Source organism: Passer domesticus, chromosome 15, assembly GCF_036417665.1.
Source record: "Passer domesticus isolate bPasDom1 chromosome 15, bPasDom1.hap1, whole genome shotgun sequence".
NCBI classification, from domain to species: Eukaryota; Metazoa; Chordata; class Aves; order Passeriformes; family Passeridae; genus Passer; species Passer domesticus.
Window position 1 is genome coordinate 12,436,957 of NC_087488.1, and position 13,473 is coordinate 12,450,429.

General features: G+C 42.1%; 1 protein-coding gene across 5 annotated transcripts in view; it reads right to left on the reverse strand.

The window, feature by feature from the left end:
* Positions 1–13,120, reverse strand: part of MAD1L1 (mitotic arrest deficient 1 like 1) — a 348,097-nt gene extending 334,977 nt beyond the window's left edge. For 2 of the 5 annotated variants that reach the window (XM_064389851.1, XM_064389849.1), the window contains exons 1-9: positions 13,028–13,120; positions 11,807–11,960; positions 10,375–10,515; positions 8,501–8,680; positions 7,191–7,315; positions 6,417–6,498; positions 5,156–5,286; positions 3,931–4,045; positions 3,316–3,377 (exon numbers count right to left, since the gene is read on the reverse strand). In XM_064389851.1, coding sequence (XP_064245921.1) covers positions 3,316–3,377; positions 3,931–4,045; positions 5,156–5,286; positions 6,417–6,498; positions 7,191–7,315; positions 8,501–8,680; positions 10,375–10,515; positions 11,807–11,956 — 986 coding nt within the window. In that variant the 5' untranslated portion in view covers positions 11,957–11,960; positions 13,028–13,120. Of the gene's footprint in view, positions 1–2,185; positions 2,428–3,315; positions 3,378–3,930; positions 4,046–5,155; positions 5,287–6,416; positions 6,499–7,190; positions 7,316–8,500; positions 8,681–10,374; positions 10,516–11,806; positions 11,961–12,732; positions 12,886–13,027 lie in introns of those variants that run through there. The other 3 variants (XM_064389850.1, XM_064389852.1, XM_064389853.1) reach the window with 3 other exon arrangements.
* Between the last annotated feature and the right edge of the window lie 353 nt (positions 13,121–13,473).

A 13,473-nucleotide genomic window follows, 5' to 3' on the forward strand; every position in this document is an offset into this window, starting at 1 on the left:
GCTGCAGAAGGGAAAGGCAGAACAACAACAGCGCTGCTCTGACAATGCAATTCTAAGGCTTGGGGTGGGGAGAAAAGAAGCAGGCTGTGAAGAACTCCGGTTAAACAAGACAAAATTAAGAATACGTGGTGTAAACATGAAGTTTACAAAGTCAGCTAGAAAAACAGTTTCATATTCCATTAGAGAAATCTGCACAAGCCATTTTCATACCAAGGTACAGCCCGGAGTACTGAGCAAGGAGACAGTGAGTGCATGCAGGCAGCATGAAAGAGAGTCTAAAAGTTCTGCCGGCAGCAATTGGGAGTTTTCCTGAGCGCAGCTGCCCCTTCCAAGGCTGAAGGATTCCCAGCGGGCTGAACCCCAGCCTGCAGCGATCCCGTCCTTCCCTGCAGGAGAGCGGGCGCCATCTCGTGGGAGTTCTGAGCTTTGTCACCCAAATAAAGCCACTGCTGTCACCCAAAACCTCCCCCAGGTATTTTTCTTTTAAAATAGAATAACTGTTTAATGGCAATAGAGGAAGTGTCTGGAAAATAACTCTAAGCTAATAGTCCAATGCTGAAAAAACAAGCGAGTGTGTCACGATTAACATGGTTTGTCAGTGAAGATGTTCAACAACTCAATTACTCAAATACTGGATTTTGAAGAAATAGAAACTACATCAGCATATCCTGGAGAGACAGAGTACAAGAAGCTTGTTTTTCCAACACAATACTTTCCTAATAACAGTACTAAAAAAAGCTATGTATAAATATCCTTCTACAGGACAGTGCACTCCAAAATAAATAAGACTTTCTACTCACAGAGCAAGAATTTAACATTTTGTGGCTTTTTTCCCCTTTACAGCTGAAACCAATTCTACAATAGAAATATCAAGTAAGAGCAACACATGACTAATGTATGAAAATCCCTGGCAGCATAACACTAACACACAAAAAAGACCTAGATCCACAATAAAACCCAGAGCCAACTATATTGAGAGGTAGGCAATAAGAAGCTCAAGAAATCCAAAGGACATATAATTGAACACAAGAAAGAGGACAAAGATTTATAATGTGTACACATGAACCATATATAGCACATATGATGAGTCCTATTTTATTATCTAGCTACTGTACAGCACAGGGATACTTTGCTATAGAGCTACAGCTGTCTTTGTTTCCACTGTTTATGAAGAGAGAGAAAGCCCAGGAGCTTTGGAATCCAGAACGAGCAAACAGAAGATTAGCCAGAGTCAACTGTTAATGAACTTGTTTTCCCCCCACAAGGTGAAGCATTATAAACACTCTTCCATTGTCACCAAAAAGAGACCAGTACTAAAAACAGTTGGATTACCACCACACTCCTGAAAGCTGCACCTCCTTCCCAAGTATTATTACATAAAATTACACTGCAAGGGCTGATCATAAGCCAATCTGACAAAAAGCCTGCTGGGAGCAGGCAATCAGTGAACAGAAACCACTGAGAGCAGACACTGAACAAGCCCTGTGGAAGTGCTGGAGGAAATGAAAAATCATCCTCTCCTAAAACTCCACACGCTGCATGCACTTCCCTTACATCCTCTGTTCCAATGAAGAACCTGATAAGAAAAGATGAGAAATCCTAATTTATTCCCTTTTCCCTTTCTTATCTAGTTATTAGCAAACAGAACATTCCTCCGGCTCTTTGGGACAACCAGCCAACTTGTTCCTGTTTCTTTTCTACTATGAGATGGGCAATTAACTCTTCTCAAACTTTCACCAACAGCATTCTCCAGGATCCAACCAGGACAATGATCACTCATCATCTTCATCACCCTCACCAAAAATTAATGTAATTCATGCTGCAAGGAGTCTGAGAAAGAAAAGAAAAAGAACAATAAGGGAGGGAGGGAGGGAGGGGGAAATCATCCAGTCCCACTTGCTCCAACTGCATGAAAAGATGATCTTTCTCAAGAGCAATTCCCCTTTCTGTAGAAGGTGCCATTAATAGCACTAAACAATATGGCCCAATCACAAAACTAGCACTTCACAGCGAATATTCTGATTTTAAATGAAGGAGTTATTAGACTTCAACAGGCAGAATCACTTGGTTCCATTTCTCTCCCACTGTGAAATTACCTCGTTAAACCTTTAACAGCTTGAGGTAAGTAAAAAGCTTTTACTCCAAAAGCTTTTGTGAAAAGGATTCCTACAATTTCTGTCCATACCTTACCATAGGAGACTGAGCATAATTCCATCTTCATCTAAATGTATGGATCCTCAGCAGATGCAGGAGAGAACCTCAAGCATGCTACCTACCAGCAGGCCTCAGAAAAAGGTTCATTATCCTCATTAAACAGAAAACATTGAGAAAATTAAGGGAGCTTTCCCAAGCGGGAACACAAGTATCCTTTACATGAAGCAGTGATGTGTCCAAACCGTTCTGTGCATTTCCAAACAATCCCAGCAGTGTGCAGACACAGCTCTGTGGCTGGGTATGTGGAATGAATGGAATGGAGAAACAACTGGCCAGATGAGGTTCTGCTGCTCATGTTTCTGCTTTGACCCAGTGTGAAAGGTGATCAATGCTCATATCAATTATTTACAAAGAAGCATCTCCTTTTCTCATGTAATAACACTGTAAATATTTAGAGAAAATAGAACAGTGTTGAAATACACAAAATATTCATATATACACAGAAAACCTTCTGCAGCAAAAGAAAATGATCAGAAATTCCCCTATTTCCAGCTCCTTTTTATACCACATACACAGAGACCTTAAAAAATCTGGTTCACTGCTCCAGATGTCAGGAGGAGCTGTTGAGTACCAGCACCCAGACCAGCTGGTGTTAGAAATCAGAACTGGGGAGTGGCTTTGACAAAATAACTAAAATAACATTTCTTCAGCTGCTTTAGGGAAAGAAAGTCACAACATGTTCTAGCAGCTAATTTTGATATCCAGATTCCAAGGGAAATATGTTTACAATAGTTTGCCACAACTAGCACACATTCTCTTCTCTGAACACCTAAAATTCTTAGAAATTCACTTCTTAGTAAGTGGAATCTCTTAACCAAATAAAAATGCAGCTATACACAAAAAGTTTCAAGAATTCAAAACTGATCCCCAGCCTCAAAGACAATACTCAAGGTGACTTAGTGAAAAACATTTCTTATTCCCAAAGTTACTTCAAAAATTGTGTTATCTTATTTTCTTCTCATAATAAAATGTACTAGAAGAGCTTCCACATGAAGAAGGGACAGAAAGAAAGCATGGCCAACACACCTAAGAGATCAATCAAAAAGATTAAGAGGAAAGGGCTCAAAAGTCTTACTTCCCTCCAGAGCTGTGAGCACATACCTGATGTTTAAGCCAGTGCTCTGATCCAGTTTCTCCCAGCTTTGTAATTTTCCCAGAAGTTTCTAAAGTGAAAATTAAAAGTAGAGTTAGACATAGACACATGTTCTGACAGCTCACCAGAGCTGTTACAAAACTCAAAACCAGAGTTTTCTCATAAGCCTCCATGCAAAGTCAGTGTCATTCCTTCTCCTCCTGGGGATTTCCTGATCTTACCCAGCATTTTTGGTTTGTCATTCTGCAGCCCTGGGTACCAAGGCTCTTCACAGACACATGTTTGACACCACCATGTCTGGACAGAGCTTGATGCCAGAAAAAGCCTTTCCAGCAAAAGAAAGGTAGAAGAGACACATCAAGGCTAAAATAGACACTATGATGAGATTATTCTGTATACAAAATCTCCAGCTGAACAGTAAATATCCCTTTTGCCTTTTACACCTTCCTTGCCATAACTCCCCTCATGCTGACTTTCCAGTTTGGGAATGTCTGGTTCAAGTCCATTAATTAAAGGAGGTGTCATATCTTGAGTAACACAATACAGGAAGAGCTGAAAAGTCAGGACAGGCAATAGAGGAAACTCCTGTTCTGCTTATTCACCAGACGTTCCCAGCTCCTCACCTCATTTTCCAATTCCACAGTCACTAGCTGTGCTTGGACTTTCTCATAGCGTTCCAGCTTTCTCTGAAGACCTTCCACTTCCTCTTTAAGCAAACCATTGTTTTCTTTCATTTCCCTGTGATGAAGAAAGAGACAGTTACTACAGATTCATGCAACTCAACTCCCTTTCACAAACTTTCAGATCTACAGGAATCCCAAGGGAACCATGACATTCAACTTCTATAACCTTCACAGCAAAGCCTGCTACCAAAAAAAATACAGTTCCATTGAATTTTTTTTTCCTACTCTAAACACCATCCTAATTATGCCCAAACAAGCTGAAGCTTTGAGTCTCCTTTAGTATTTGTCAAAACGAGGGTAACAAAAGACTCCAAATTCTGCTTTTCAGTCTGGCTGGAACACAGCAAGCAGTACAGACCTGGGCTTTGGAGAACTGCCTGGTTTTACTTCAACAGAGGTGTACAAGGGTGAAATAAATCTGTACAAAAGCAAATGACCTTTAATCTCTTGGTATGTTCCAGTGTAGAAAAAGCATGAGAAAAAATTCCAGGACAAGCAATTTAAAATTATAATTAAATAATTACAAGACCAAAACCTAGGAAAATTACTTATTAAAAAAAAATCTGGCAAGAAGACTCATGTAATTTTTTAAAAAGACAAACAACAACAAAAAACATCCAACACTTTAAGGCAACTTATTTCACATTACATTTAATTTAATTTTTCAAACTGATTGCCATTTCGACAATCCAGAAACCCTACATACCCAATGGCTATATCAGAGTTTAGAAATTTAAATAAGACACTTTCTAAACATTATGCTGGAACACCAGGCCTTTAAAACAGTGGTAATAGCTAAGCAAAACCAGCTCTTAAAGAAATGTTCAGCTGCCTCTTTTCCCTACAGGAAATTCTTTCCCCAAGCTGCATGGAGTTCATCACCTACCTTTAAACATTGAATTTTGTTCTAACAACCCAAAATCACCACCCAGGACAGTGAATACACATTCTGTGATGCTCCTGTGTTCAAGAAGATTCCATAGATCTTGTCAGACCCTCTCATCTAGTAAGCACCATGACACTGCTCAATTCATAAGCAGTATTTATATGAAATACTCCCTTCTGAACTTTCCATGTGGAAACCCTAAAGAGGGATGTAAAAGTACAGTGTAGCTGTAGCATGCACAGAAGAACACAACCCTGAACACCTGAACCCTTCCTTCACCTGAAGTAGGCATTTTCCTCCCTGAGCTGGCGCAATTCACGCTCCATTTTTGGGAAGCGAGCCAGTTCTGCCTTCATGTTCTTGACAATTACAGCATCATGTTCCTGCTGGGACAGCTTCTGCTCCAGATCCTGGAAAACACAGGATGAGAACAGGCCAGCAATGAGTACATTGGAATCTGTGTAAGAGCTATTTCTGCATTGTACCTTCTAAGCTCAAATCAAGGACTGGAATGAAGTTGGAAGGGAACTCAGGAGGTCATGTGGTCCAATCCATGCTCAAAGCAGGGATGACTCTTGTTGCACCTGGGCTGGTCTCGTCTCTCTACACCTGCTTAGTCCAAGTTCATAACAAAAAAACTCAATTCCTTATTAGAATGATCTTCTTCTATCAACTGAACCAAATCTGTGATTTTCTGGTCCTCTATCCCTCCACCAAAAAAGTGCAGAGGGAAGCATTTGAATGGCCTGCAAGAATTAGGTACAGAAAGAGGCAAAAATGTGAATTTCAACATTATGGTAAATGTTGGGGAGTTTTCCACTAAAAACCCAAATTATTTAGGGCTTTGTTGCAGACTTATATCCTGTTTTCCATCTTTTCATTTCAATGGAGAAAGTCTCCTCTTGCTGGCCATCAGGTTGGTTTTACAGCAAGGCAGTGCCACTGTCAGCACTACTCAAACCAAAGTAACTCTCCACATCTGCCTCTGCCAGGAAGACAAGACAAATGGAAAGGATACACTCCCACCAACCTATGTGCTCATTTGGAAGCACAAAAAGTATCTCCATACTGACATTTAAGATAGTGTAGTTTTGAAATCTTTACAAGTAATTGCACTTTCTAAACACAACTGCAGAGGAAGGATTTTCTGGGAAGCAGAAAATAACTGTAGCTGCTGGGCTCATCACACACCATTTGAAAAAAGATCATTCTAGAAGCAGTCTTTTGCAGAGCAAATTTGTGCTGTGGCACAAGACCAAAAAAAGCATTCCTACAGAGCACTGCTTAAGGATATAAATCACCTTTCTATAGAGAAAGCATGCTTTTTTTCAATCAATTGATACAACAAAGTGTCATTTTACAGCTAATTGTGGATAGCCTGGTCCACCCAAGACCAACTCTTACTAGCAACCAACTCAGGTACTTATGTGGCAAATTAATCTTTTACTTCTGCAACAGACAGTTTTTTAAAAACAGTGTTTTGTTCTTCCACTGAAGGAATTAAATTCTAAAGCTTTATGTAGGTCACAAAGTTTCTTACCTTAATCTTCTGTTCATATTCTGTCAGTAAGGACTGGCTTGCTTGCAGTGTCTGGATTTGCTGACTTGCCTCCTGCCATTTCCTGTCAGATGAAGACAGAAGAAGCACTTGAGCACCCAGAATTCAGGTACCAGAAACAACCCACCTTCAGAAGTCTCTGACCAACAGTCAAGAGCACTAACAAAGTAAATGTTACTCTTATATAACATTTGCTCTTTCAGTCTCACACTCATATCAGCTCCCTCTTATTTAGAGACAAAAATATCCATTCATTTTAATAAAAAAAGTATATTGAGAAAAATACAAAAAAATCAAGCCACTTAACTCTAAGAACAGCAAATATATACTCAGAATAAACAAAATTCCACAACTTAGAAACTGAAGAGCTGAAGTTAGCAAGCAAGGAAAAACATACTCATAACTTTCAATTACCCCTCCACTGTGATTTAAGGTTTCATATTTCTGTTCTGTTCAGTCCATAAAGTTCAAATCAGCCTTTCCCACCCACATGCCTTCTGTTAACTGTCCACCAGGAACACAAAACATCACTGAGATTTAAAGCTCAAGTTTGTGGGTTTTTTTCCTCAAGGTACAATTAAAATTGCACCTCAGAGCTGGGTTCAAACAACAGCTACAACCTGCACACCCAGATCAAAGAACCCCTTTGAAGAGCAGAAATCAAACACTGTTGAAAGTTTTCTGAGTGATGACAGCTGCACAAGACTGAAGTTCTGTTTGCCTTTTTCTCCCTATAGTCATTCATCCCTTGCTTACTTTTTTTCAACATCCAGCTGCTCCATCAGTTCCTGCTTCTGAGAGTCTTGGCTTGTCATCTGCATCTCTTGGTTCATTATATTCCATTGCAGCTCTGATATTTTTCCTTTCAATACAGTGATTGTCTGAATTAATTGAGAAAAAGAGCATAAACATACAAGGCTGTGACTTTCCAAGCCGGGTATTATGGATGATGACAGAAATAATTTCCAACTAAAAAGTATTAACACAATCTTAGAAACAATCTCACACTCCTGCAAACCTACCTCAAACAAATGCAAGAGAAAATAATTTTACACTTTCATTTGCCATCCAAATTGCCATTTACATTATCTCTTAAATGGGTGACCTCAAACTGGCATGAAAAACACCAAACTTTAAAGTTAGGTGATGTCTTTCTCTATATATATTAACTCTAAACAAAAGCTCACAGGTTGTTTCCAATAGCCATTACTCAGCTCCCTGTAACAGAGAAAAAGAGAAATATCTCAAAACGTTACATATGCAGTGTGTCTTCTAGACAGAGAGACAGGTAGAGTTCTCATGTTAATACCGATAGGAATAAAAGAACACAGACACAAAACTGCAGCACACATCCTTTAGGTGGGTTTAATTTCTCTCATGTACCATTCTCTCCTCCTGGTTTTAATCACTGATAACTGGAACATTAAATCTGTTTACCTGCTTTATCACATACTACATTTCTAGTGACACCAAGGCAGGAGCAGGGCCTAAGGACTTAGTGATTGCTGATCAACAGCTGGTATGGGAGAGTTACAAATTAAACAGCTGAACTCAACTGTAATGATGTCTGAGAAGGTTGAGGGTTGAGAAGATAGTCTGGGAATCCACATATACTGAAACTGTTACTCAAGTATTCATTCTGCAGTAGCATGCACAGGCATTTAAGACACTTCAGGAGGACACACTTGGTTCATAACGTTGCTCCCATCCACTCTACAGCTCTCCTGAACACTTTCCCATATTATCTTTTCCATCACTGTCCCTTTCTTCACACTTCTGAACGAAGATGCTGGATGTTGCCTCACACTTTTTTTCTCCTTTTCCATATCACCTTGTCTAAGAAATCTCTTCTCCTTCTGACCTGCCCACTTGTATCTGGGCTTGGTTTGATTCTAAACTTTGACAGAAAACACACACCACCAGGGTTTATTCATTTCTAGGTGATGAACACAATGTTCCAGTTATTTCGTTTAAGGGTTTTTTTAATCAAAAGGGACATTTTTATGTCACAAGAACTGCAAAGTCACCTGAAACTGTGGATGGATTAAAAATTACTCTGTTCTTACTTCATTAGCTTCGGCTAATTTGCTCTCCTTCTCTTGCAGCTTCTTACTCATTGTCTCCATGCTCTTCTTGTAAGATTTGTTCATCTCCATTTGTTCTTTCAGTTTATTTTCAGCCTCTGTTTCCCTTTCCTGGTACTGCTTTATACGTGTGAGCAGCTCCTGGTTACGGTCGGCCTCTCGCTGGACAAGGGAAAAAACACACAGAGACTTAAGGAAAAGCAGCAGAAAGGTGAAGCCATTTTCCCTTCTTTTGTCCTCATTCCTCATTACCATGGTCACAAATGGTAATTGCTTCATCATGAAGCAAAGTTACTCAGACCGCAGCTTTAACCTAGCAAGGACAAAAATTTATCAGCAGTAACTCAATGGAATTACCAAAGGAATTACCCAGGGAAGTGGAGCTGGAAAATTAAGAGACCACGTCTTCCAAATCTCTTTCACTAAGACATGACTGTGAGAATACAGATGTGCCTTCACAGACTCCATTGCACACTCTCCAGTAGATCAAAGATGAAAACATTCAACCTCCAATTTAAAGCTGACCCACGCACAGCAAACTGACTTTCAGAAACTCAGCCCTCAACAGCTGGGTGAATAAAACAAACTTCCCTCTGCAACTTCTGGAATTCAGGCCATTTAAAAGAAAATATTATCGATAAATATTTTTGAAGTCTGACAACCTTTCATATACCATTCCAGTTTATTCCTACCACAAATTGATTGATACTTATTGAAAAAATGCATAGTTAATTGCTTTGCTAATCAAAGCAAATGGAGACACGGATTTGCATAGTAAGCAAGGATTATGCAAAGCAATGTGAGGTTCCTAAAACCTTTATCCACATGACTCAGAAAAACACAGAATCTGAGCAGGGCAATTACCACAGTGCTGGATTAATGCTGCTCCCTTTTTTTGTACCAGTATTTCAAGGGTTTCTGTGACTGACTCAGCTACAATCCAGTTTGAACTCTTCCTGGCCTAATCCTACATCACCTTACTTCAGAGGAAGGAGGAATTTAATCACTGACTCCTTATTTCACAACCACACACTAAATGTGTCACCCTCATAAAATACAACAAAACACACTTATTATTTTTCACAGATTTCTTTTTCAATAATCAGCCACATAGAAGACTTTTATTATGCTACAAAAGCCACTGATCCACAGCTTATTTCAGTAACGTCGTTAAGCAAACATATGTGGGCAGAAAAGCAGAACCCAATAAAAGCCATTAGTCCCTGAGCGAGGCTCACTGCTTTATCAGTGCAGGCTCTCTTGCGTGACACTGCATGGCTGGAACTGCTGCCATTCCAATTAATTACAGTCACACAAACCAAATGCTGGCAATTGTGCCAGCAGAAGTTTAAACCCTCTCAGAGAAAAATTATTAAATACTTCTGGGAGAAACATATAACAAATCCCTTTTGTTACTGCTACCCATGACAACTTCAATGCTAAACTAACAGAGTCCAGTGATCAGACCATGTGAACCTAACGAGGCTTCAAGTTCACACTCTTGTGCACATCAGCAAGTTAGTGCAGTGCACTGAGAGGAGACCTGCAGAGCAGTTCTGTAGCTGCACTGGTGCTGGCAACTTGACACCCACACCTGCAGCAAATGCAAACACAGTAAATGCATTCCAGACTCACTGAAGTCCTGCTCTGAAGACAGTGTCCATTAGCAGCTGGAGAACACCAGGCTTGCTCCTGGAGTGCACCTTTCAGTTTAGTTTCACTCCAAAAAGAGAGTAACTATACACATTCTGAGACAGACCACAGCACATCCCTGAACCAAACCACTGATGTAAATTATCTCCATGTGTTCTGGCTTAGGCCAACACTCCCAAGCCATGGGCAAACATCCCACTCACCTCATAGTTCCTGGCATTGGTATTGGCTGCCTTCTCCAGCTCGATGCGAGCTCGTTTGTGGCTCAGCTCCATCTGCATCTTCTCCCGTTCCACCTGCAGCAGCTGGGATTTGGAGTGGATCTGCCCAGCCTGCTCCTCCAGCTGCCCAGTTCATGTGTGAAAAGGGACATTGGCACCATTAACAGCACAGCAGTATCATCGTGCCCTGTGCTGCTCAGCTCACATTAACCTGCCATTTTACAAACTATCACCACATTTGTGGTACCTCTCACACCAGCTGTAGATGGGGAAACAGAGAGTTCAACACCATCCTCAGAAACCCACAGCAAACCAAGGAGAATTGGAAAGAAACGAATTCCTGGCTCTTATGTCAGAATTTCTCAATCTCCAGATGTAGCCTGACAAAAACTACTTCTCTATCTAAAAAGCTGATTATGAACTCCCCAAGCTAAGAAGCACAGACCACGCTCCCAATAAAAGTAGCTGCTGAGCAAAATAACACATTTTTCCATGATCTCTACAACATCACACTTCATTTTTTCATTCTAATTACCTGACAGCACAGACAATACTAACAGAATTGCTCACATCCTGGAGATCCAACACACAGCCAATGGAGACTAAGCAGAGAGAGCCTCCTGCAACTACTGCTGCCACCAGAGAGTTAGCACAGACAGAAAAAGCTTAAATTTTTGTCAACATTCCAAATGCAAAGCAGATTTACATTAAAAAAAACAAACTTATTTCATACGTAGAGGCTGAAATAGAAATTATATTAAGATACAGAATAGAGAAACTTCATTCCAGCCTAACAAACAGTCCCTGGGATCTAAGATGTCAATTTACTTTATGCTTTATGAGCCTGAAGCAGCTAACAGAAAACAAAAAGTAAATAACCCAGGTGGATAAGAAAGCACAACTGGTTTGTATATCAAAGCACAGCTCAATGCAAGTCTCCTGGATGTGTCCAGGCAAAGAAGCCTTTAAATCCTGAAAAAAGGTAACAAAGTCTCTTACTAGAAAAATGTTAAGATATGAAGCTCCTTTGTTCAGCAGTATTAAAACAATTCACAATTTAATTTCCTGAACTGGTACACAGATATAACTAGCAGGGAATAAATTCAAAAGACCTTTCTTAAACTTTTACAAAACAGAAATAAACCTGTCTGACGCCGTAAAAAAAAATTAAATATATTCTGGAAAAGATTCCAGAATGGTGACAGCAAGCTTCCTTTATTTCTTTATGTCAACTTCAGAACGTCAATATCAGAATGTCAGTTTCAGAACGTGAATATCAGAATGTCAGTTTCAGAATGTCAATTTCAGAAAGAACGGTCAGATCTGAATGAAATCCCCAGCTCCTGGAATCAAAAGGAGCACACAACCACACTGGAGTGATACTGCAGGAATCACCAAGGTGAGGACTCCTCACCTGCATCCTCTGCTGGTACTGCATCTGTAAGGAGCTTTGAGAAGATCCTGGTGTAGCCAGCCCAGACACTCCCTCCATACGCTGTGAAATGAAGTTGTTGAGGGATCTCAGGGTGGAGAAGACAGTGGTATTATTTTCCAAGTCCTCCATGGCTCTAGAAATGGACACAAAATCATCAGCAAAACACCCAAAGCAAGCTGCTGTGCTAAAGAGGCATCCACCACTGCCCTGAGGAAACATTAAACACGAGGGCTTTCCATTTACAGGGTAAAAGCAACCTGCAAATCACTGCTGGGACCCACAGAAAACATGACCCCACCCAGGCTGAAGTTGTAATTTTCTCTGAAATGAGAAAAAGATGCAAGATGACCTTTTCTTCTCTGACCAAACCAAACTCATTGTTGTTCCCCCTAAGTTTTGAAGGTGATGGGAGCAGAACTAACCCCACAGCAGCAGCAAACCCTTCCTGCTACACAACGTGTTTCTGGTTTCCCAGAAGCACTCTGGACTCTAATTTCCAACAAGAAGTCTTCCCAAGTCCACTGATCACTTGTGTAAGTGAAACTGCATCTCACTATTCATATGATGAGATGTAGCTCTTCCTTCCAGTTCAGAACGGTACTAACTTAAAGGCCAAAGATAAATCGAGGGTGGAGCTCAGAAAAGCCTGCAAGGTTTCCTAGGAAATTTAGGAGCCTTAGGCGAGTTCCTGCAGTGCCTGCACGCTCCATAAATCCCCAGAAACACCGGAAAAGGTCCAGCACCAGGAAAGGCAGCCACAACACCCACACGGCTTGCAGCGCAGAGCTGGGGCTGCCTCCCGCACCCCCGGGGTCACAGCGCAGCCACTGCTCGCATCTACGGCACCACGAGCAGAAGCAACAGATCTGCCAAAACCCAAACCGAGCGCTGGAGCACCAACGCACCTGCGGGCAGGCAGCTCCAGCGAGCCCCTTCTCAACCCTACCAGCAATTAAGAGGGCATTAATTAGGTGTGGGAGCCGGTTCAGGAACCCCCGTGGCCAAGGCTCCCCCAGGACCCGCGGCGGGCAGCGAACACCGAGAGCGGCCGCGGCGGGCACGGGGCAGCCCCGGGCACCGAGGGGTTCGCCCGCACGACTCCGCCGGGGGAAGAGCGGGCTGTGACGGGCGCGGCCGGAGCCTTCCTCCTCTCCCTTTCCCCCCGTCCGTGCCCCTTCCCGTCCCGCCCTCAGCGCTCACCGCCGCGCGCCCCGCTTGGATCTCCCTCCTCGCCCCGGCCACGGGATCTCGCGGGAACTGCGCGCCCGCCTCTCGCGAGAGCGGCGGCGCCGGCGGCCGTAACGGCGGCGCTACGCGCGCAGCGCTCCGCGCTACTGTAATGGCCGGGAGCGGCGGGAGCGCGTCAGCTCCACCCGGCGCCCAAAATCCCCCCGAGCCCGCCCGCCCCGGCACCCATCCCGCCAGCAGCCCCCTTGTCATGATGATAAAGGCCCTGGAGTCTTAAAGACAGCCTCTCATGTAACTCATGCCACGGTCAGCCTGATAAAAGCGTTGTTTAATATAAAATTTGTCACTTTCAGATAAGGCAGTGGTTGGATTTATTTGTGCGGACAGATTTCCGGCAATTCAGTCATTCTCGCTGCTGGGATCTCAGGAACATCGTGTCTTTTTGCCTGAGAAATACC